General features: G+C 40.9%; 1 protein-coding gene and 1 pseudogene across 2 annotated transcripts in view; one reads left to right on the forward strand and one right to left on the reverse strand.

The window, feature by feature from the left end:
• OXR1 (oxidation resistance 1) overlaps positions 1 to 26,429 on the forward strand; it is a 420,839-nt gene that overhangs the window by 283,397 nt on the left and 111,013 nt on the right. For both annotated transcript variants that reach the window (XM_053715278.1, XM_053715279.1), the window contains exon 9: positions 16,747 to 16,909. In XM_053715278.1, the coding sequence (XP_053571253.1) occupies positions 16,747 to 16,909 (163 nt within the window). The remainder of the gene's footprint in view (positions 1 to 16,746; positions 16,910 to 26,429) is intronic.
• Positions 1,103 to 9,183, reverse strand: LOC128661104 (elongation factor G, mitochondrial-like; annotated as a pseudogene).

The following is a 26,429-nucleotide window of genomic DNA, read 5'->3' on the forward strand; positions in this document are numbered from 1 at the left end:
TGGTTAGCCTAACCCTTTTGTATGACATAATTGTTTATCGAATAACTTCAAATAAGTAATGATTGAGTTAAAAACCAGCCATTATTTACGCTTTCACAAATACCAGTATCTTCATGGTAACATTTTGTTGCATCTGTCTTCTAAACATCCATTACCAAAACTCACTTTTAAACTCTATAAATTGTACACAATAGTAGTTCGGCTCAGGAGCATCAATGTACTACTGGGAGCTAGCTGCTTATTGATGGCTGCACATATATGCTTCTTGTCATTGGCTCACCTGTTCTCAGCTAGCTCCCAGTAGTGCATTGCTGCTCTTTCAACAGAGGATATCATAAGAATGAAGCAAATGTGATAATAGAAGTAAAATGGAAAGCTGTTTAAATTGCATGCTCTGTCTTAATCATGAAAAAAAAACAATGTGGGTTTCATGTCCCCTTTAACTTAAAATGTTGCAAATGTTTTGTGGATATGCATTTCAATATGACAAGGATGAAGCTGTTTTCATAACTGTGTACGTCGCATATACATATATTGTATGTGTGGTTTCTGCCTTTGTTAGGTATGGGTGTTTTTTTCACAGCAATAAAATATTAACATATGTAGAATTAATTTGTGATGTTATTGCAGTCACCACTGAGTACAAATGCAGTTTTTCCAGGTGTTTTTCTTGCTTGCTTCTTATCCATAAGAGATCAACAAGCATTATGTTCCAAAGCTAAAGTCAAAGGCAGACTGCTGATGACTTTGAGAGAGAAAAAAACCCATTCCACTGTATGCCGACCTTTCATATTGGAAAACGACAACCATGAGGTCATTTTCAGCAGTTTAAGTGGCATACAAAGCTCCTTCTGAAGTTCCGTCATCACTTGCTATAGTCAGAGCTGTTCTGTTACGTTGTAGAAATGTCATCAGAGCCTGTCAAACTGCAACATTGAAGTATTCTAGGAACTACAACCTCTGTAGCTGCATTCACACTCTATACAGGATTCCATAAAGAGGATTGTAAGGTATGGTGGTTGGTGCTATGTACAAAATAAAACCACAAAACAGAGCCAATTTCAGAGTCCACCAAGTCTCTAAATAGACCATAACAAGCAGGTCAGCTTTTAGCCTTTCCATTTTTTGCTGGAAGCTGACCTGTTGATTCAAAATACTTGTTAATTAATGCTTCTTGTGTACTTGGCAAGCAAGGCTGGTATCTGCTGTACTCCATGGTGTATTCACTCTTCCCCTCTGTGCAGGATCGCAGCTCAGATGCATAGCCAAACATATTATTTAGTGTAACATCTGCATAGACAGTGAAATATCCTTCGGCTGCATCTTGACCTACTATCACTCCATGCCTACGGTTAATGCCAGCGATTACAGGTCCCTGGAACTCAACAGGTGCTACAACTTCGACAGACATGGCTCCAGAATACTCACTGTGGATTTTTCCATAGCTTGTTTTGTGGCTCCCTCTCCTTCCCTGATAAAGGAGATTTCATTAGAGTCCACCATGTGATGTGCACCATCCTCCAATACAAAACGCAGCCCTGAAATCTTGTGTCCTGTCAAAAGGCCTTTCTCACAGGCCTCACAGGATCCCCTTTCAACAGCAGGAACAAATTGTTTAGGAATATTTGTCCCCACTGTCCTATCTTCAAATTCCACTTTGGTGGAGTCTTCTCGATTCAGAGGCTCAACAACACCAATTACTTTGCCATACTGTCCTGCACCACAAGATTGCTTCTTGTGGGTGAAATCAAACTGCACTGTTGAAGTGAGAGTTTCTCTGAAGGCGACTTTAGGTTTACTCATGACACAAGGACATCCATATTCTCTCTCCATCCTCTGAGAATAGATTTCCAGATGCAACTCTCCCATACCAGACACAATGGTTTCTTTGCTTTCAACTTCATAGTGAACTCGAAAAGTTGGGTCTTCTCTAGTAAACCGATTAATACCTTTAGAAAACATGTCTAGAGCATTCTTAATTACTGGTTTCATTGATACAGAAATGACTGGATCAGGTACATGGATGGATTCCATGGAAAGGTTGTCACTGGATTTGCTGGTAAAAGTGTCTCCACTTGCCAAGTCAATTCCAAACAAAGCACAGATGTCCCCTGCATAAACCTCCTCAACATCCTCCATCAGTTAAGCATGCAGGCTCAAAAGCCTCTGCACTCTCACTTTCTTGCCTGTTCTTGTGTTATAAATGTATTCACTTTTTTCTTCTGTTAAGTGTGATCAGTCCACGGGTCATCATTACTTCTGGGATATTACTCCTCCCCAACAGGAAGTGCAAGAGGATTCACCCAGCAGAGCTGCATATAGCTCCTCCCCTCTACGTCACTCCCAGTCATTCTCTTGCACCCAACGACTAGATAGGATGTGTGAGAGGACTATGGTGATTATACTTAGTTTTATATCTTCAATCAAAAGTTTGTTATTTTAAAATAGCACCGGAGTGTGTTATTATCTCTCTGGCAGAGTTTGAAGAAGAATCTACCAGAGTTTTTGTTATGATTTTAGCCGGAGTAGTTAAGATCATATTGCTGTTTCTCGGCCATCTGAGGAGAGGTAAACTTCAGATCAGGGGACAGCGGGCAGATGAATCTGCATAGAGGTATGTAGCAGTTTTTATTTTCTGACAATGGAATTGATGAGAAAATCCTGCCATACCGATATGTCATGTATGTATACTTTACACTTCAGTATTCTGGGGAATGGTACTTCACTAGAATTACACTGTAAGAAATACATAAAGCTGTTTAATAACTAGAGATTATGTTTAACGTTTTTGCTGGAATGTAAAATCGTTTTCATTTACTGAGGTACTGAGTGAATAAATGTTTGGGCACTATTTTTCCACTTGGCAGTTGCTTAATCTGTTTTTCTGACAGTTTCTGTTCTCCCTCACTGCTGTGTGTGAGGGGGAGGGGCCGTTTTTTTGGCGCTTTTACTGCATCAAATATTTCAGTCAGCAACTCATTGTATTCCCTGCATGATCCGGTTCATCTCTACAGAGCTCAGGGGTCTTCAAAACTTATTTTGAGGGAGGTAATTTCTCTCAGCAGAGCTGTGAGAATTATAGTTTGACTGAGATAAAAAACGTTTATTCTGTAATTTGTTTCCTGCTTTCAGAATTTGTTATCTTTGCTAATGGGATTAAACCTTTGCTAAAGTTGTGTTGTTTACAAGGATTGAGGCTATAACTGTTTCAATTTATTAATTTTCAATTGTCATAGATCTTCTGTGCTTCTTAAAGGCACAGTACGTTTTAATATTATTCTAATTGAATTGTATTTCCAAGTTGCAAGTTTATTTGCTAGTGTGTTAAACATGTCTGATTCAGAGGATGATACCTGTGTCATTTGTTGCAATGCCAAAGTGGAGCCCAATAGAAATTTATGTACTAACTGTATTGATGCTACTTTAAATAAAAGTCAATCTGTACAAATTGAACAAATTTCACCAAACAACGAGGGGAGAGTTATGCCGACTAACTCGCCTCACGTGTCAGTACCTACATCTCCCGCTCAGAGGGAGGTGCGTGATATTGTAGCGCCGAGTACATCTGGGCGGCCATTACAAATCACATTACAGGATATGGCTACTGTTATGACTGAGGTTTTGGCTAAATTACCAGAACTAAGAGGTAAGCGTGATCACTCTGGGGTGAGAACAGAGTGCGCTGATAATATTAGGGCCATGTCAGACACTGCGTCACAGGTGGCAGAACATGAGGACGGAGAACTTCATTCTGTGGGTGACGGTTCTGATCCAAACAGACTGGATTCAGATATTTCAAATTTTAAATTTAAACTGGAAAACCTCCGTGTATTACTAGGGGAGGTGTTAGCGGCTCTGAATGATTGTAACACAGTTGCAATACCAGAGAAAATGTGTAGGTTGGATAAATATTTTGCGGTACCGACGAGTACTGAGGTTTTTCCTATACCTAAGAGACTTACTGAAATTGTTACTAAGGAGTGGGATAGACCCGGTGTGCCGTTCTCACCCCCTCCGATATTTAGAAAAATGTTTCCAATAGACGCCACCACAAGGGACTTATGGCAAACGGTCCCTAAGGTGGAGGGAGCAGTTTCTACCTTAGCTAAGCGTACCACTATCCCGGTGGAGGATAGCTGTGCTTTTTCAGATCCAATGGATAAAAAGTTAGAGGGTTACCTTAAGAAAATGTTTGTTCAACAAGGTTTTATATTGCAACCCCTTGCATGCATTGCGCCGATCACGGCTGCAGCGGCATTCTGGATTGAGTCTCTGGAAGAGAACATTGGTTCAGCTACTCTGGACGACATTACGGACAGGCTTAGAGTCCTTAAACTAGCTAATTCATTCATTTCGGAGGCCGTAGTACATCTTACTAAACTTACGGCGAAGAATTCAGGATTCGCCATTCAGGCACGCAGGGCGCTGTGGCTAAAATCCTGGTCAGCTGATGTTACTTCTAAGTCTAAATTGCTTAATATACCTTTCAAAGGGCAGACCTTATTCGGGCCCGGGTTGAAAGAGATTATCGCTGACATTACAGGAGGTAAAGGCCATGCCCTGCCTCAGGACAAAGCCAAAGCCAAGACTAGACAGTCTAATTTTCGTTCCTTTCGTAATTTCAAAGCTGGAGCAGCATCAACTTCCTCTGCACCAAAACAGGAAGGAGCTGTTGCTCGCTACAGACAAGGCTGGAAACCTAACCAGTCCTGGAACAAGGGCAAGCAGACTAGGAAACCTGCTGCTGCCCCTAAGACAGCATGAATTGAGGGCCCCCGATCCGGGATCGGATCTAGTGGGGGGCAGACTTTCTCTCTTCGCCCAGGCTTGGGCAAGAGATGTTCAGGATCCCTGGGCGCTAGAGATAATATCTCAGGGATACCTTCTGGACTTCAAATACTCTCCTCCAAGAGAGAGATTTCATCTGTCAAGATTGTCAACAATCCAGACAAAGAAAGAGGCGTTTCTACGCTGCGTACAAGAGCTCTTGTTAATGGGAGTAATCCATCCAGTTCCACGATCTGAACAGGGACAGGGGTTTTACTCAAATCTGTTTGTGGTTCCCAAAAAAGAGGGAACTTTCAGACCAATCCTGGACTTAAAGATCCTAAACAAATTCCTAAGAGTTCCATCGTTCAAGATGGAGACTATTCGGCCAATTTTACCTATGATCCAAGAGGGTCAGTACATGACCACTGTAGATTTAAAAGATACTTACCTTCACATACCGATTCACAAAGATCATTATCGGTACCTAAGGTTTGCCTTCCTAGACATGCATTACCAGTTTGTGGCTCTTCCATTCGGATTGGCTACAGCTCCAAGAATCTTCACAAAGGTTCTGGGTGCTCTTCTGGCGGTACTAAGACCGCGGGGAATCTCGGTAGCTCCATACCTAGACGACATTCTGATACAAGCTTCAAGCTTTCAAACTGCCAAGTCTCATACAGAGTTAGTGCTGGCATTTCTAAGTTCACATGGATGGAAGGTGAACGAAAAGAAAAGTTCACTCGTTCCACTCACAAGAGTTCCCTTCCTGGGGACTCTTATAGATTCTGTAGAAATGAAGATTTACCTGACAGAGGACAGGCTAACAAGACTTCAAAGTGCTTGCCGCACCCTTCATTCCATTCAACACCCGTCAGTGGCTCAATGCATGGAGGGAATCGGCTTAATGGTAGCGGCAATGGACATAGTACCCTTTGCACGCTTACACCTCAGACCACTGCAACTGTGCATGCTAAGTCAGTGGAATGGGGATTACTCAGACTTATCCCCTTCTCTGAATCTGGATCAAGAGACCAGAAATTCTCTTCTATGGTGGCTTTCTCGGCCACATCTGTCCAGGGGGATGCCATTCAGCAGACCAGACTGGACAATTGTAACAACAGACGCCAGCCTTCTAGGTTGGGGTGCCGTCTGGAATTCTCTGAAGGCTCAGGGACAATGGAGTCAGGAGGAGAGTCTCCTGCCAATAAACATTCTGGAATTGAGAGCAGTTCTCAATGCCCTCCTGGCTTGGCCCCAGTTGACAACTCGGGGGTTCATCAGGTTTCAGTCGGACAACATCACGACTGTAGCTTACATCAACCATCAGGGAGGGACAAGAAGCTCCCTAGCTATGATGGAAGTATCAAAGATAATTCTCTGGGCAGAGTCTCACTCTTGCCACCTGTCAGCAATCCACATCCCGGGAGTGGAGAACTGGGAGGCGGATTTCTTAAGTCGTCAGACTTTTCATCCGGGGGAGTGGGAACTTCATCCGGAGGTCTTTGCCCAAATACTTCGACGTTGGGGCAAACCAGAGATAGATCTCATGGCGTCTCGACAGAACGCCAAGCTTCCTCGTTACGGGTCCAGATCCAGGGATCCAGGAGCAGTCCTGATAGATGCTCTGACAGCACCTTGGGACTTCAGGATGGCTTACGTGTTTCCACCCTTCCCGTTGCTTCCGCGATTGATTGCCAGAATCAAACAAGAGAGAGCATCAGTGATTCTAATAGCACCTGCGTGGCCACGCAGGACTTGGTATGCAGACCTGGTGGACATGTCATCCTGTCCACCTTGGTCTCTACCTCTGAAACAGGACCTTCTGATACAGGGTCCCTTCAAACATCAAAATCTAACTTCTCTGAAGCTGACTGCTTGGAAATTGAACGCTTGATTTTATCAAGACGTGGGTTTTCTGAGTCAGTTATTGATACCTTAATACAGGCTAGGAAACCTGTTACCAGAAAGATTTACCATAAGATATGGCGTAAATACCTATATTGGTGTGAATCCAAAGGTTACTCTTGGAGTAAGGTTAGGATTCCTAGGATATTGTCTTTTCTTCAAGAAGGTTTAGAAAAGGGTTTATCTGCTAGTTCATTAAAGGGACAGATCTCAGCTCTGTCCATTCTGTTACACAAACGTCTGTCAGAAGTTCCTGACGTCCAGGCTTTTTGTCAGGCTTTGACCAGGATTAAGCCTGTGTTTAAAACTGTTGCTCCACCATGGAGTCTAAACCTTGTTCTTAATGTTTTTCAGGGCGTTCCGTTTGAACCCCTTCATTCCATTGATATAAAGTTGTTATCTTGGAAAGTTCTATTTTTAATGGCTATTTCCTCGGCTCGAAGAGTCTCTGAATTATCAGCCTTACATTGTGATTCTCCTTATTTGATTTTTCATTCGGATAAGGTAGTCCTGCGTACTAAACCTGGGTTCTTACCTAATGTAGTTACTAACAGGAATATCAATCAAGAGATTGTTGTTCCTTCTTTATGCCCAAATCCTTCTTCAAAGAAGGAACGTCTACTGCACAACCTGGATGTAGTCCGTGCTCTAAAATTTTACTTACAGGCAACTAAGGAATTTCGACAAACGTCTTCTCTGTTTGTCATTTACTCTGGGCAGAGGAGAGGTCAAAAAGCTTCCGCTACCTCTCTTTCTTTTTGGCTTCGTAGCATAATTCGTTTAGCTTATGAGACTGCTGGACAGCAGCCTCCTGAAAGAATTACAGCTCATTCTACTAGAGCTGTGGCTTCCACTTGGGCCTTCAAGAATGAGGCCTCTGTTGAACAGATTTGCAAGGCTGCAACTTGGTCTTCGCTTCATACTTTTTCCAAATTTTACAAATTTGACACTTTTGCTTCATCGGAGGCTATTTTTGGGAGAAAGGTTCTTCAGGCAGTGGTTCCTTCTGTATAAAGAGCCTGCCTATCCCTCCCGTCATCCGTGTACTTTTGCTTTGGTATTGGTATCCCAGAAGTAATGATGACCCGTGGACTGATCACACTTAACAGAAGAAAACATAATTTATGCTTACCTGATAAATTCCTTTCTTCTGTAGTGTGATCAGTCCACGGCCCGCCCTGTTTTTAAGGCAGGTAAATATTTTTTAATTTATACTCCAGTCACCACTTCACCCTTGGCTTTTCCTTTCTCGTTGGTCCTTGGTCGAATGACTGGGAGTGACGTAGAGGGGAGGAGCTATATGCAGCTCTGCTGGGTGAATCCTCTTGCACTTCCTGTTGGGGAGGAGTAATATCCCAGAAGTAATGATGACCCGTGGACTGATCACACTACAGAAGAAAGGAATTTATCAGGTAAGCATAAATTATGTTTTTCAGTATTCCCTGGTAGACACGGACATATGTAAGCTGACCAAAATGCCCTGCTTCCAGTTTAAAAGCCAAGCCTACAAATGGCTGGGAGCCATCCCTGGTTGGATTTATTAGTTTCTTACATGGTTCTTCAGAGTTCTCTTGATTGAGAATTGCTAAATTTTGGACTTCAGACGGGTTGGGAAGATACACAAGGATAGTATCTAAGAGAGGCTGGACACCCTTGTTCTTTAAAGCACTTCCTACCAGAACAGGTGTGAACAATCTCTTTAGAGTGGCTCCTCGGATAGCATGTTTTAGATCAGATACTGTAGGGACCTTTTCTTCTAAAAACATTTCACCTAGGAGCTTGTCCAACTTAGCTCTGAAATCTGCAGGGATTTCTTCATAACGCACAGACTGCCCATATTCTCCATCAAAATACATGGCATGTTCCTCTATCAAGACTATAATTCTTTTCAATTTATTCTCAAGTCCAATGGGAATCTGGATAAAGGCGGCATTGTGGTTCAACTTAGCTCTGAGCTGCTTAACAGCTTTGCTGGGGTTAGAGCCTTGCCGGTCCAGCTTGTTTATGAAGTATAGGAAAGGAACAGCATAACACTTCATCTGCCTGTTCACAGTCATGATCTGACACTGAACACCCCAAACTGCACAGAGAACAAGGATTGCTCCATCCAGGACTCTTAGGGCCCTCTCCACCTCTATAGTGAAGTCCATGTGCCCTGGTGTATCAATTGTATTGATGTTAGTGTCTTTCCACATGGTATAAGTGGCTGCTGACTGGATTGAGATGCCTCTCTGTCGCTCCAGTTCCATTAAATCCATAACAGCTCCTACACTATCCTTCCCTTTTACCTCATGCATTTGTGCTATTCTTCCAGCAAACACGTTCCGTCAAGGTGGTTTTACCAGAATCAATGTGAGCAGAAATTCCAATGTTACAAATCTTTTCATATGGAATAATACCAGAGGAACAATATCTACATATGTTTAGAACAAGCTTCAGTTTAGCAGTGGGTCCGGTGTGCTGGTGGAGCCGAGACCCCAACACAGTAGCTGCTTTCAGGATCCCCATAGTACCTTGGTTACTTGTGAAAGTCACGCCGAGAACACCGGTCCCTGCACTGAGCAGACACTTCCGGGAATGACAGTTATGACAGTTAACAGAGCAGCAGCAGAAAAATGAGCTCCTGATTTGAGTTAATATATACCTTGTAAATAAGCTAATTTGTAGGAGATAAATTCTAGAAGATATCTCAGGAACTAAAACAATCCATAAAGAAAGTACAAGTTAGGTTTGATAAAACAAGGAAATAGTAAAAATAAGAAATATTACCTTCAAAAGAAAGCAACAGTGACAAACTGCCCAACTGTAGACAACTAAATTTGGACAATATAGAATAATACAAAGAACAGCACAGGCTCCCTGTTGGATTTTATGAAAAGAAACCAAAATTACATCTGCTCTAATGATCTGTTATAAGGATATAAATGGCATTATTCTGGATATCAAAAGTTAAATTTTATTACAATCGACATGCTAAGCGCATAAAAAAACTTCTCAGTCTTTCATCTGACTAGGACAGCAGAGCAAGAAAAAGGGTCAGACCTCCTCCCTGCTCTAGCCCCAGCGTCTACAGGCATCCTCTGCCGCCTGAGAGCCGCCCTCAGAGCCTCCACAAGTTTACTACAGAGGATCCAAAGCGAACAGTAACTTGTCAACCACTGGAACAAACAGCATAACTCTGCAAAAATCTCACCACATACATCCCCCTGCAAACACTCACTAGCACTCACCCCTAGACCTCACCGCTAGCACTCACTCACTAGCACTCACCCTAAGCACTCACTCACCAACCCTCACCCCTAGCACTCACTTAACAGCCCTCACCTCTAGCACTGACCCCTTTCATTCACCACTAGTACTTAGTCACCAGCACTCACCCATAACGCTCACTCACCAACATGCACTCTCCAGCCCTCATCCATAGCACTCACTCACCATCCCTCACGCATACCACCCACTCACCAGCCCTCACTCATAACACTCACTCACTTGCATTCACTCAACAACACTCACTAGCACTCACTCACCAGTCCTCACCCATAACACTCACCAACACTAACTAGCCCTCACCGATAGCACTCGCTCACCAACCCTCACACCTATCACCCACTTACCAGCGCTCACCCTTAGCACCCGCTCACCAGCACTCACCCCTAGCACCCAATCACCATCACTCACCCCTAACACTCACTTACCAGCACCCACCAATAGCAATCCAAGCACTCACCCTAGCTCCCACTCACCAGCCCTCACCCTAGCACTCATGCACCTACAGTTCCAACACAGAACACCCATGCACAACACTAGTTCACAGTACCCTCTATCCCACACAGCATCCACTCACCCACACCCCACCTATAACCTCTACAGTGCCCACTCACGACATCACTCGCATCCCACGCACTAACTTACAATCCATTATGCACAACATCAAATACTCATCTGACATCCTCCTCAGCCTGAGGAACACCGCCACACCACTAAATACCACCACCCAAAAAATGCTACGAAAAGAACACCTGCTAAACACTAACTTGCAACTGCCCACTCAAAAGAGAACTGCACCACCCCCAGCACAACACCTATCATGTGCCCTGCTCAACACCAGATCAGCAGTCAAGCACAAGCATGAAATCCACGACTTTATTACTCAATACAACACAGACTGTCTCTTCATCACCGAGAGCTGGCTAACACCTGGCTGTAACACCATCCTAGCAGAACTAGTGCCTGAGAACTACTCCATCCTGACAGAGCACAGAGTTGGACAAAGAGGAGGTGGTCTAGCAGTGATCTACAAATCACATCTTATTCTCACTAAACCAACCCTACAAAGCACACTGCCATTCATGGAAACACCCACACTACAACTCCAAACACCCCAAGACACCATCCACATACTACTATGCTACAGACCACCACGACCAAAGGCACACTTCCTCACTCCCTTCACTGAATTAATTTTCACACAAACTTTGAAAACCAAAAACCTCCTGTTACTCGGGGACTTCAACCTTTGGACCAACTCCTCCCAGGACCCCATCGCCACCGCTTGCATCAACGAACTAGAAGCACTAGGTCTGCAGCAACCGATAAGTGCTCCCATTCACATTTCTGGCCACACCCTCAACCTCATCTTCAAACAGAACATTGACATCAACATTCTGGACAACATGCCCTACCATGGACTGACCACCATACTATCAAATTTAAAATAACTACAGACATCTTTTGCCAAAAACCAGCACACTCAACAACAACACACTGGACAAGATCACAGAAGAAACTACACTCACAACTTTTCAAAACCACACTGTCCAAGAATATAGTGGCACTGATGCAACTCCCCACACACTCGACTCTCTTAACACAGCACTACTACAGACAGCAGATACATTCGCTGCACCCACCCACGTTCAATGGCTCCCTTACATCACTGAAACAAGAACGGAGAAGAGTAGAAGCAGCTTGGAGAAGAAACCCAACCACATACAACCACACAAACTACAAATCACTCACTACTAAATACCACAAAGCCATCTTTACAGCAAAAAAGTACACTTTTCCAACACCATATCAAAAGCCATAAATTGCCCCTGCGAGCTCTTCAAACTAGTCGCAGAGACTATGAACCCCATCTTTCTTGAGCCACCAGCAAACGAAACAAAAGAATTCTGCAATGAGCTGACTTTTTCATTGACAAAATCACAAACATTCAAGAAGAAATTCAACAGAACATAGCAATCAACTCTGCCTAGTCACAGCAAGAAGACAAAAAACACACAAATTCTCCACATCCACCAAGATTCACCCTGGTATCAATCACCATTGACACCACCAAAACCATAATCCGAAGCCTCCGAGACAGCACATCACCAAACAACATTATTCCCACAAAACTTCTGAAAGAATGCACCCACATCCTGACACCCACCATAACACACCTCATAAACCAGTCATTCAAAGAAGGAATTATGCCTATCTCCCTCAAGCAAGGCATAATAAAACACCTCCTAAAGAAGCCCAACCTTAACCCCAAAAACTCAAACAACCGCAGACCTGTCACAAGCCTCAAAACCCTCTCCAAGATTATCGAGAAAGCAGTAGTGCAACAGCTACAGTCCCATCTGGACACACATGAACTCCTGGATCCATTACAATCTGGCTTCCGCCCTGGCCACGGGACCGAAATGGCACTCCTCAAGATCTGGGATGATGCCCTCAAAGCAGCAGATAAGGGAGAATTGTGCCTCCTGGTGCTACTGGACCTCAGCGCAGCCTTCAACACAGTAGACCACAAAACCCTGCTCATTCATCTCACAGACTCTGACCTACCCTGGTTTGCATCCTTCCTAGAGAACCGATCCCAGAAAGTGAAACTAGGCCCCTTCACCTCAGAAGCACGTAAAATCACATGCGGAGTCCCTCAAGGATCACCCCTGTCACCCGTGCTCTTCAATATCTACCTCCGCCCACTCCTCAAAATCATCAGCAACCAGGACCTGCTTTATCACTCCTACGCCGATGTCACTCAACTATACCTGGGCATCACCAACAAGAAAGACCAATACCACGCCCTGGAAAACTTCCTCTCATTTATTGACAAGTGGATGACTGAGAGCTTCCTCAAACTCAACGGATCCAAAACAGAACTGCTCTTCCTCCACGCAAACAGAAATAAACTCCCCAACATAACATCCAACCCACCTACCATCTTCGGACAAACCATCACCCCCAGCGCCAAAGTCAAAAGCCTTGGAGTCATCTTTGACTCAGACATGACAATGGACGCTCAAATAGGATCAGTAGTCAGCGAATCTCACCACCTTCTTCGCCTGCTACGTCGACTAATCCCCTTCATCCCTGAAGGAGACACTGCACCTGTAATTGGAATAACCATCAACTCCCGACTTGACTATGCAAATTCTCTCTACTTAGGACTCCCTAAATACCAAATCTCACAGCTCCAAGTCTTCCAGTACACAGCCGCCAGACTGGTAACTGGGAAAAAACCCTGGGAATCAATCACCCCGTCCCTGAGGACACTACATTGGCTACCCGTGAAGGATCGTGTTACATTCAAGACCCTCTGCCTCACCCACAAATGTACACAAAGGAAAGCCCCAAAATACCTCTGCAACAAAATAAAACACTACACCCCAAATCGCCCCCTCTGGTCAGCTATCCAGAACCTCCTCCACATACCCAAAACCCGCTAAAAGTCTAAAGGCGAGCGAAGATTCGCAGTTCAAGGACCCCGGCTATGGAATGCGCTACTAGCGGACATCTGCTCAGAAGAAAACCATCTGGCCTTCAGGAAGAAACTCAAGACCCACCTTTTCTGAAGGCTCAGGCCGCTACTGGCTGAAAAGCGCCTTGAGGCGATTTAGTTTGCGGTGTAGCGCTATACATGTTACTCATGCATTCATTCATATGACACAATGCTAGCTTATTTTGTTAGATACAGAGGAAAGATTAGTATGCGCTAAGAGAGGATACTATACACTCTTCTAAAGACACAATCCCTATTATGTGTCAAATGACCATACACACAAATGTTAAGCTAAGCTTAAGGGTAGAGAAGTGCGCCTACGAGGCTAAAAGTATCAAAACACCTTTTATAAAAAGATTTTAAATAAATATTTAATAGAAAAACAGTGTTTACAACAGATTAAAAAAGGGACGTCTCCCTATATTATAAAAAAATAAATAAATAATGGCCAATATGTAACAACGATGTCTCAATGTTAAAAGCAAATTTCATCTAACAAATAGAGGTCTGCAAACTGTATATAACATCAAGGGATTAAAAACAAAACATAAAGGGAAATCCCTGCTAGATCATGGTACTGACATAAAGCACAGTGTCCGGTAGTTGTGCAGCGTGTGTGTTTACACGGGGCGGCAGTTTATGCAGATGAAGAGAGGAACACTCGTTAGTGAGACTCTCCGGTGGGTAGTCTAATATAGTAGCCACAGTTCATATAAGGCTTATATGTATATAAGGTGACAGTGTCGATAAAGCACTGAGGTATTGAGTAATAGTACTTTACCGTATTCAGGTGGTAAGTCTCGGTCAAATCGTGGACCGTTCGTGCGGCTCGCAGCCGCTCTCCAAAAGAATTCTCTGCAGACTCCCTCTTGATAAAGCCCAAGGGAGGGCGAAACGCGTCACTTGTTTAAGTGACATTGCAGCTTTCATCTGAAGCATCTCTTGTACAGCACCTTTAACCCGGGTTAAATCTCTGAATTGCTACATTGGAAGTGAGGAAGAATCTGTACATTCTATCTAACGCTGTGAGCCCATAAGAAACCTCTAAGGGCTGAACATATACCTCATTGGAGAACAAGGTTACTAAGTAGAAGTCTCCAAACAGCTGTTTGGCAATGCGCAGTAACACCTCCTTGAATACGAAGAATAAGGAGTGACGTCAGACGCCGTCCGACACGTGAGCAGGTTTGCAGAGAATTATTTTGGAGAGCGGCTGCGAGCCGCACAAACGGTCCACGATTTGACCGAGACTTACCACCTGAATACGGTAAAGTACTATTACTCAATACCTCAGTGCTTTATGGACACTGTCACCTTATATACATATAAGCCTTATATGAACTGTGGCTACTATATTAGACTACCCACCGGAGAGTCTCACTAACGAGTGTTCCTCTCTTCATCTGCATAAATTGCCGCCCCGTGTAAACACACACGCTGCACAACTACCGGACACTGTGCTTTATGTCAGACCCATGATCTAGCAGGGATTTCCCTTTATGTTTTGTTTTTAATCCCTTGATGTTATATACAGTTTGCAGACCTCTATTTGTTAGATGAAATTTGCTTTTAACATTGAGACATCGTTGTTACATATTGGCCATTATTTATTTATTTTTTTATAATATAGGGAGACGTCCCTTTTTTAATCTGTTGTAAACACTGTTATCTATTAAATATTTATTTAAAATCTTTTTATAAAAGGTGCTTTGATACTTTTAGCCTCGTAGGCGCACTTCTCTACCCTTAAGCTTAGCTTAACATTTGTGTGTAGCTTATTTTGTTACACTGTAAGAACAAAGTATTGGTTCTCAGCCTAGGGGCTTATACCAGATTTACTGGTCAAGTTGAACCAGGAAAAAAAGCTAACTTCCCATAGTTTTGTTTTTTAATTAAATTAGAGATTACTCCTCTGTCACCTAAGAGTCTGTTTCCTATTTTCCACACAACTACTACTAAAGTAGACTGTTACTGTACTACATATCTTTAATTAGCTAAATAATTTCTGTACTATAGATTTTTAATACGTTAAATTGTTTATTTACTACACATTCTTCAATCCAGCTAAAGTAAACAGTTACTGTACTACAGATACTTTAATCCAGCTAAAGTAGTTACTGTACTACAGATACTTTAATCCTGCCAAAGTAGTTACTGTACTACAGATACTTTAATCCAGCTATAGTAAATTGTGATTGTTTAGGGCTTTTTTCCCCCCACAGTGTAGTGATCCCTGCCCCCCCCCCCCACGACTCTTTTAAAATGATACATCCTATAAATATAAAAGAAACACTGCAATATACTTTTATTATGTATTTTGTCCACTTTTCCTGTAATTCCATTTTGAAATTGTAAGCTTTTCAGTTCCTGTTACTCGAGTGGCCGATTTTATAACTTTCTCTAATTGACCACAGCAGAGAAGGTAACCTAAGTTACAACATGAAAGCTTCCATTGTTTTATAGACACTAAAACTTTACACTTTTTTTGTCAATATTTAAACAATAAAAAAACTTAAAAAAAAATGTGAAAAATCTGTGATAGATCGGATGGTCTTACATCATTATACAGAAGTTTTAAAGTCAAAATATTATGTGTTGTGGTTAGAGGTACCATAAGTTTACTTGTCACCGAATAGTTGAGAAACTCTGCTTTAGTGTATGCACAATTAGTGCCAATATTATTATGATGATTATTATTAATAGTAGTAGTAGTAGCAGCAGTATTTATTTGAGTGTCAACATATTCCACAATGCTAAAAACACAAGTGCAATATACAATGGTAACATTGACAAGAGGCAATAGTAGACTAAATGAATGGATAGAGGGTCTTGCCTGCGAGTTGCCAGCAGTTGTAGATCACATTGTATGAAGGTGATTTACAGGACAATTGGGCTTACATGCTGAGGGGTAGCCTGTTTTTATTAAATTAAAGCTAAATCTTTATATTTGGAATCTGTAAATGCTTGCATTCATATTATATTTGAAATTCTTTGATGACTTGAGGACATGTCATTCATTCCTAATAGCACAGGTATTTATGAATAACCAACATGTTAGCATGTTAGGAAATAAAAGTATCTGAAGATAAATGCACTTGATTTGAAACTTTAACGGTTTTCTTTCTTTTAACTTCTATTCTTTCCACAAAATAGAATTTGAATAACTTTTTCATTGAAAACATTGATATGAGAATGAATTAATTTATCAAGTACAGCCATCCCTCATTGGCTTATAAATGTTATCACACAGCATTGATATTTTTACATGCAAATTAATTATTGCTTTTGTTATTTTTCAGGACCGATCACCTGTACTCCTTTTTTATTCAGTGGAGTCCAGACATATATGCTGAAGAAACGGGGGAATCTGCGCGAGAGCCAGGGTTTGTAGTGGTAAAAAAAAATGAGGAGCCTGAAACCTTTGAGTATTCGCCAAATGACTCAGCTGCAAGATTGTGGGAGGTAAGAAATTAAAATAATATTTTAAACGGTTTATAGAACTTATGTATAACTAAAACAATTTAGAAATGTATAGTGTAGAATTAATAATCTGTTTACGAACTGATCTTTTATTGGGAAATTATTTAAAGGGATATGAAACCCAAAATTTTTCTTTCGTGATTCAGATAGTGCATGAAATTTAAAACAACTTTCTAATTTATTTCTATTATCAATTTTTCTTCATTCTCTTGGTATGTTTTGTTGAAAAGCAGGGATGTAAGCTTAGGAGCCAGCCCATTTCTGAAGCACTATATGGCTGAAATTTTGCAAGAATGTTATACATTTACAAGAGCACTCGATAGCAGCACTATTTCCTGTCATGTAGTGCTCTAGACGCCTACCTAGGTATCTCTTCAGCAAAGAATATCATGGGAACGAGGCAAATTTGATAATAGAAGTAAATTGGAAACTTTTTTTTAAATTGTATGCTCTGAATCAGAAAATCATTTCTTTGGGTTTCATATCCCTTTCATTTTTTTAATTTACAGAAGTAGGAAAGAGAAAAAGAATTAATATATATTTGAAGTACCTTTGGCTTTTCTTTAGGATTGATACAGCAGTTTTTAGTTTTACAAATATTTTTTATGAATTTGTCATTACACTTGACATATGCCTATGTATAACATTGTTTATTTACATGTAACTAGTTTCATGTAGCCTTAGTCACGTGTGTCTCATGTCAAAAATATGAAAGCGATTAAAGCCCTTTTGCGTTTATTCATGGCTGTTTTACTTAGAAAATTCCTGTACGTTTCGACTGCTGAGTAATCAGGATTTGTGGAAGGTAATTCTTTATGAAATGTTAGTTTGTATCTACAATAAACATTTTCTTTGTTTTCTGATAAAACGATGGGCGTGCTACAGCAACAATACAATAATGGTCACAAGTCTTGAGTAGGTTTCATTGTGTTAGTATAGTTTTTTTATAATTTATAATCCTTATTATCAGTCCTGCCCCAAGGCTGTGTGCATATGTTAGTTATTCACTACATGTATATTCCAGTTTCCTCTGTACTGAGTATGTGTTGCAATAAATAGTTGTGTCTTTTCCTAAGTTTATAAAACAAGCTTTATTTAGAAATGTCAGCTACAAAATGATAAGGATGCTATAGACAAAGCATTTTGTTCAGTTTCTTATTGAACACGTTTTATGTTGTAAATTCTCTATATAGTTTTTCATTTTGCATTTATGTATCAGTTTGGTTACATATAATTGGGTGAAACCTTTTTTTGGCGGCCTTTCATGTTCTTCAAGATCATGATGTATTTTTAAAAAGTTGTCCTATTATTTGGGTTTTATTATTTATTTGTTTTGTTTAAAAAGATCATATTATTTTTCTGGTATCTATGCATGTATATGTGTGTGTGTGAATGTTTAGCCAATATTAAGCTAAAATTAGCTACTAATAAAAAATTTCAATGTTTTATTGCACAAATTATCATTAAATACATTTATGTTAAATTATACAATACATTTGTGCTTTGTATATCTGAAAATTATATAATATTAGAAAATATTGCACTGCCCCCACCCGGCTACTTTATATAACGGGTGCACCACCAGTCTGATATTACTAACCACCCAGCTAAAATGTTAGCCAATATTAAGCTAAAATTAGCCAGTATTAAAAAGGTTCAATTTATGTTGCACAAATTATTAAATACTTTTATGTTTTAATTAATGCAACTTATCTGTGCTTTGGATAGCTTAAAATTATATAATATTAGAAAAATGACACTGTCAAAAAATTCTGTGTGTGTGTGTATGTGTATATATATATATATATATATATATATATATATATATATATATATATATATATACACACACACACACACAGAAAAATATCACTAAAGTTTACTAGTCCAGAGGAAAATATTACTAGTCCACTACGTGTGTGTGTGTGTATATATATATATATATATATATATATATATATATATATTTCTCTTGTTAAGTGTATCCAGTCCACGGATCATCCATTACTTATGGGATATTAACTCCTCCCCAACAGGAAGTGCAAGAGGATTCACCCAGCAGAGCTGCTATATAGCTCCTCCCCTAACTGCCATTACCAGTCATTCTCTTGCACCCAACGACTAGATAGGATGTGTGAGAGGACTATGGTGATTATATTTAGTTTTATACCTTCAATCAAAAGTTTGTTATTTTATAATAGCACCGGAGTGTGTTATTCCTTCTCTGGTAGAATTTGAAGAAGAATCTACCTGAGTTTTTACTATGATTTTAGCCGGCGTAGTTAAGATCATATTGCTGTTTCTCGGCCATCTGAGGAGAGGTAAACTTCAGATCAGGGGACAGCGGGCAGATTAATCTGCAAAGAGGTATGTAGCAGCTTATTATTTTCTGACAATGGAATTGATGAGAAAATTCTGCCATACCGATATAATGTAAACTCAGCCTTAAATGCAGTAGCAGCATCTGGTATCAGGCTGTCATGTATGTATATTTTACACTTCAGTATTCTGGGGAATGGCACTTCACTGGAATTATACTGTGTGCATAAGACTTTAGCCTAATTTGCAGGGACTGGCAACAGGCTCTTTAATAACACTTAATTTATGTTAAACGTTTTTTGCTGGCATGTAAAATCGTTTCATTTTCTGAGGTACTGGGTGAATAAAATGTTTTGGGCATTATTTTTTCCACTTGGCAGTTGTTTTATTTAATTTATGACAGTTTACTGATCTCTCTCACTGTGGTGTGTGAGGGGGAGGTTAAAAAAATTCAATCAGAAGCTCATTGTATTTCCTGCATGATCCGGTTCATCTCTACAGAACTCAGGGGTCTTCAAAACTTGTTTTGAGGGAGGTAATCATTCACAGCAGAGCTGTGAGATTGTAGTTGACTGTGATAAAAAACGTTTATTTCTGTAACCTTTTTTTCTGCTATCAGGGTTAGTTATCCTTCGCTAATGGGAACAAGCCTTTGCTAAAATTGTGTTTTTTACAAAGATTTGATGCTATAACCTTTCAGTTTATTAACTTTCAACTGTCATAACTCTTTCTGTGCTTCTTATAGGCACAGTACGTTTTCATATTATAGTAAATTACTTGAAAAGTATTTCCAAGTTGCTAGTTTATTTGCTAGTGTGTTAAACATGTCTGATTCAGAGGAAGACATCTGTGCTATATGTGCTAATGCCAAAGTGGAGCCCAATAGAAATTTATGTACTAACTGTATTGATGCTACTTTAATAAAAGTCAATCTGTACAAATTGAACACATTTCACCAAACAACGAGGGGAGAGTTATGCCGACTAACTCGCCTCACGTGTCAGTACCTGCATCTCCCGCTCGGGGGGTGCGTGATATTGTGGCGCCGAGTACATCTGGGCAGCCATTACAAATCACATTACAGGATATGGCTACTGTTATGACTGAAGTTTTGGCTAAATTACCAGAACTAAGAGGTAAGCGTGATCACTCTGGGGTGAGAACAGAGTGCGCTGATAATGTTAGGGCCATGTCAGATACTGCGTCACAACTTGCAGAACATGAGGACGGAGAGCTTCATTCTGCGGCTGACGGTTCTGATCCAAACAGATTGGATTCAGATATTTCAAATTTTAAATTTAAGCTGGAAAACCTCCGTGTATTACTAGGGGAGGTGTTAGCGGCTCTGAATGATTGTAACACAGTTGCAATACCAGAAAAAATGTGTAGGTTGGATAAATATTTTGCGGTACCGTAGAGTACTGACGTTTTTCCTATACCTAAGAGACTTACTGAAATTGTTACTAAGGAGTGGGATAGACCCGGTGTGCCGTTCTCACCCCCTCCGATATTTAGAAAGATGTTTCCAATAGACACCACCACACGGGACTTATGGCAAACGATCCCTAAGGTGGAGGGAGCAGTTTCTACTTTAGCTAAGCGTACCACTATCCCGGTGGAGGATAGCTGTGCCTTTTCAGATCCAATGGATAAAAAGTTAGAGGGTTACCTTAAGAAAATGTTTGTTCAACAAGGTTTTATATTGCAACCCCTTACATGCATTGCGCCTGTCACGGCTGCAGCAGCATTTTGGTTTGAGTCTCTGGAAGGGACACTTGAATCAGCTCCATTAGATGAGATTACACACAGGCTTAAAGCTCTTAAGTTAGCTAACTCATTTATTTCAGATGCCGTAGTACATTTAACTAAGCTTACGGCTAAGAATTCCGGATTCGCCATTCAGGCGCGCAGAGCACTGTGGCTAAAATCCTGGTCAGCTGACGTTACTTCTAAGTCTAAATTTCTTAATATACCTTTCAAAGGGCAGACCTTATTCGGGCCCGGATTGAAAGAAATTATCGCTGACATTACAGGAGGTAAAGGCCATGCCCTGCCTCAAGACAGAGCCAAACCTAAGGCTAGACAATCTAATTTTCGTTCCTTTCGGAATTTCAAAGCAGGAGCAGCATCAACTTCCTCTGCTCCAAAACAAGAAGGATCTATTGCTCGCTACAGACAAGGCTGGAGACCTAACCAGTCCTGGAACAAGGGCAAGCAGGCCAGGAAACCTGCTGGTGCCCCTAAAACAGCATGAATTGAGGGCCCCCGATCCGGGAACAGATCTAGTGGGGGGCAGACTTTCTCTCTTCGCCCAGGCTTGGGCAAGAGATGTCCAGGATCCCTGGGCGCTAGAGATAATATCTCAGGGATACCTTCTGGACTTCAAATACTCTCCCCCAAGAGAGAGATTTCATCTGTCAAGGTTGTCAACAAACCAAATAAAGAAAGAGGCGTTTCTACGCTGCGTACAAGAGCTTTTATTAATGGGAGTAATCCATCCAGTTCCACGGTCGGAACAGGGACAAGGGTTTTACTCAAATCTGTTTGTGGTTCCCAAAAAAGAGGGAACTTTCAGGCCAATCCTGGATTTAAAGATCCTAAACAAATTCCTAAGAGTTCCATCGTTCAAAATGGAGACTATTCGGACAATTTTACCCATGATCCAAAAGGGTCAGTACATGACCACAGTGGATTTAAAGGATGCTTACCTTCACATACCGATTCACAAAGATCATTACCGGTATCTAAGGTTTGCCTTTCTAGACAGGCATTACCAGTTTGTAGCTCTTCCATTCGGATTGGCTACGGCTCCGAGAATCTTCACAAAGGTTCTGGGTGCTCTTCTGGCGGTACTAAGACCGCGAGGAATTGCGGTAGCTCCGTACCTAGACGACATTCTGATTCAAGCTTCAAGCTTTCAAACTGCCAAGTCTCATACAGAGTTAGTACTGGCATTTCTAGGTCGCATGGATGGAAGGTGAACGAAAAGAAGAGTTCTCTCTTTCCACTCACAAGAGTTCCCTTCTTGGGGACTCTTATAGATTCTGTAGAAATGAAGATTTACCTGACAGAAGACAGGTTAACAAAGCTTCAAGATGCATGCCGTGTCCTTCATTCCATTCAACACCCGTCAGTAGCTCAATGCATGGAGGTGATCGGCTTAATGGTAGCAGCAATGGACATAGTACCCTTTGCACGCCTACATCTCAGACCGCTGCAATTGTGCATGCTAAGTCAGTGGAATGGGGATTACTCAGACTTGTCCCCTACTCTGAATCTGGATCAAGAGACCAGAAATTCTCTTCTATGGTGGCTTTCTCGGCCACATCTGTCCAGGGGGATGCCATTCAGCAGGCCGGACTGGACAATTGTAACAACAGACGCCAGCCTACTAGGTTGGGGCGCTGTCTGGAATTCTCTGAAGGCTCAGGGACAATGGAATCAGGAGGAGAGTCTCCTACCAATAAACATTCTGGAATTGAGAGCAGTTCTCAATGCCCTTCTGGCTTGGCCCCAGTTAACAACTCGGGGGTTCATCAGGTTTCAGTCGGACAACATCATGACTGTAGCTTACATCAACCATCAGGGAGGGACAAGAAGCTCCCTAGCAATGATGGAAGTATCAAAGATAATTCGCTGGGCAGAGTCTCACTCTTGCCACCTGTCAGCAATCCACATCCCGGGAGTGGAGAACTGGGAGGCGGATTTCTTAAGTCGTCAGACTTTTCATCCGGGGGAGTGGGAACTTCATCCGGAGGTCTTTGCCCAAATACTTCGACGTTGGGGCAAACCAGAGATAGATCTCATGGCGTCTCGACAGAACGCCAAGCTTCCTCGTTACGGGTCCAGATCCAGGGATCCGGGAGCGGTTCTGATAGATGCTTTGACAGCACCTTGGACCTTCGGGATGGCTTATGTGTTTCCACCCTTCCCGATGCTTCCTCGATTGATTGCCAGAATCAAACAGGAGAGAGCATCAGTGATTCTAATAGCGCCTGCATGGCCACGCAGGACTTGGTATGCAGATCTAGTGGACATGTCATCCTGTCCACCTTGGTCGCTACCTCTGAAACAGGACCTTCTGATCCAGGGTCCCTTCAAACATCAAAATCTAATTTCTCTGAAGCTGACTGCTTGGAAATTGAACGCTTGATTTTATCAAAACGTGGTTTTTCTGAGTCAGTTATTGATACCTTAATACAGGCTAGGAAGCCTGTTACCAGAAAGATTTACCATAAGATATGGCGCAAATACTTATATTGGTGCGAATCCAAGAGTTACTCATGGAGTAAGGTTAGGATTCCGAGGATATTGTCTTTTCTACAAGAAGGTTTAGAAAAGGGTTTATCCGCTAGTTCCTTAAAGGGACAGATTTCAGCTCTGTCCATTCCTTTACACAAACGTCTGTCAGAAGTTCCGGACGTTCAAGCTTTTTGTCAGGCTTTAGCTAGGATCAAGCCTGTGTTTAAAACTGTTGCTCCACCATGGAGTTTGAACTTAGTTCTTAATGTTTTACAGGGGGTTCCGTTTGAACCCCTTCATTCCATTGATATCAAGTTGTTATCTTGGAAAGTTCTGTTTTTAATGGCGATTTCCTCGGCTCGAAGAGTCTCTGAGTTATCTGCCTTACATTGTGATTCTCCTTATCTGACTTTTCATTCAGACAAGGTAGTTCTGCGTACTAAACCTGGGTTCCTACCTAAGGTGGTCACTAACAGGAATATCAATCAAGAGATTGTGGTTCCATCTTGTGTCCTAATCCTTCTTCGAAAAAGGAACGTCTGCTACACAATCTAGATGTAGTCCGTGCCCTGAAGTTTTATCTACAGGCAACTAAGGATTTTCGACAAACGTCTTCCCTGTTTGTCGTTTATTCTGGTCAGAGGAGAGGTCAAAAAGCTTCGGCTACCTCTCTCTCCTTTTGGCTTCGTAGCATAATACGGTTAGCCTATGAGACTGCTGGACAGCAGCCTCCTGAAAGAATTACAGCACATTCTACTAGAGTTGTGGCTTCCACTTGGGCCTTTAAGAATGAGGCTTCTGTTGAACAGATTTGCAAGGCTGCAACTTGGTCTTCTCTTCATACTTTTTCCAAATTTTACAAATTTGACACTTTTGCTTCTTCGGAGGCTGTTTTTGGGAGAAAGGTTCTTCAGGCAGTGGTTCCTTCCGTATAAAGAGCCTGCCTGTCCCTCCCGTCATCCGTGTACTTTAGCTTTGGTATTGGTATCCCATAAGTAATGGATGATCCGTGGACTGGATACACTTAACAAGAGAAAACATAATTTATGCTTACCTGATAAATTTATTTCTCTTGTAGTGTATCCAGTCCACGGCCCGCCCTGTCACTTTAAGGCAGGTAATTTTTCCATTAAACTACAGTCACCACTGCACCCTATGGTTTTCCTTTCTCTGCATGTTTTCGGTCGAATGACTGGTAATGGCAGTTAGGGGAGGAGCTATATAGCAGCTCTGCTGGGTGAATCCTCTTGCACTTCCTGTTGGGGAGGAGTTAATATCCCATAAGTAATGGATGATCCGTGGACTGGATACACTACAAGAGAAATAAATTTATCAGGTAAGCATAAATTATGTTATATATATATATATATATATATATATATATATATAGAGAGAGAGAGAGAGAGAGAGAGAGAGAGAGAGAGAGAGAGAGAGAGAGAGAGAGAGACAACAGTTTGATAACTTTGTTAAAGGCATGTTTTGGTCAGTATCAATGAATGAATCCTTTATTGACATTCATCCATGTAATCTGATGTTATTAACTACTTGGGAAAATCTGATTTTCGAATAACACATAAGCATTTTTATGCTGTTACCACTCTGGATTTGGAATTGTCAGAGCAGTGCAGTAATATACAGAAAGTTCAGTGTGTAGATACATAAACAAAACTACTTAAAGGGACATTGAAGTGCAAAAATCACATAATATGTAATATTAGAATTACTGACCCTGCCCAGTATATGTGTTTAACCCCCAATAAAGGATTAAAGGGACACCTTGTAATACCATTTCTTAATGTGTTAAAAAAAAATTACATCCTTTTTACTGTAATTATTTTGAGGGTACAGCAAATTTACACTGTTATACAGGCTGTACACTCACTACTTTACATTGTAGCAAAGTGCAATTTCTTCAGTGTTGTCACATGAAAAGATATAATAAAATATTCACAAAAATGTGAGGGGTGTACTCACTTTTGAGATACTGTGTATATATAATGTATGTGTGTGTGTATCTATGCGTTTTGTATGTGTATATATGTCTGTTAATACACATATACATATACTTACAGACATATACACACACACACACACATATATATGACACAATGATATGATAAGTAGATGAAAACATGTAAAAGCATAGTTATGCAATATTCAAATTTAATAGTGTTATACTGTGTATTTAAATATTTGACATCCCAATGTTCTGCACACAGCAGAATATGTTCTTTTTAAGTAGATATTCCTATATATATCTGTATATATATCTATATGTAGAAATATGTTTTTATGAATAAATAGAACATTTTCTTACATGTTAAGAACATTGAAATATTAATATTTTCATGTAGGGTTAGCGCACATGAGACAATGTGATTGAGTATGCTTGCTAGTTGGGTGTTTTGTGTTTTTTTTCAAACTTTTTTTGCTCTATTGACTTATATTGGGGAATAAGTGAACACACATGCCATATTCTAAATTCGGCTTTTTGCGCTCCTCAGGTTAGAGCAAGAGCGAAAATAGTTTACTTTTAACTCATAATACGAGTGCTACCCGACACGTGCACAAAGCTTACTTCTAGCGCAGTGAACGCTTGAGCAGGAGCGTTAAATAGTGCTTCACTTGTAATCTGGCCCAAAATGTTTAATAATATAATAATAAGTTAACTATAACAAAGGGGGTCTATTTTGTAACAGATATATTTATTTATGTAAGTGTGTATGCGTGTGTATGCATGTTTGTGTGTGTGTGTGTAAATATATGTATGCCTGTGTCCTCTAAAAGTATGTGCTGTATATGCGTATGTGTTTTATATATATATATATATATATATATATATATATATATACTATCCAGTATATTTACATATTATAAACATGATGGGGACTAAAATTAATTTTATAATGTCTGTTTGTAATGAACAGCAGTAATTGTGACA

The sequence above is a fragment of the Bombina bombina genome, chromosome 5, assembly GCF_027579735.1.
Source record: "Bombina bombina isolate aBomBom1 chromosome 5, aBomBom1.pri, whole genome shotgun sequence".
NCBI lineage: Eukaryota > Metazoa > Chordata > Amphibia > Anura > Bombinatoridae > Bombina > Bombina bombina.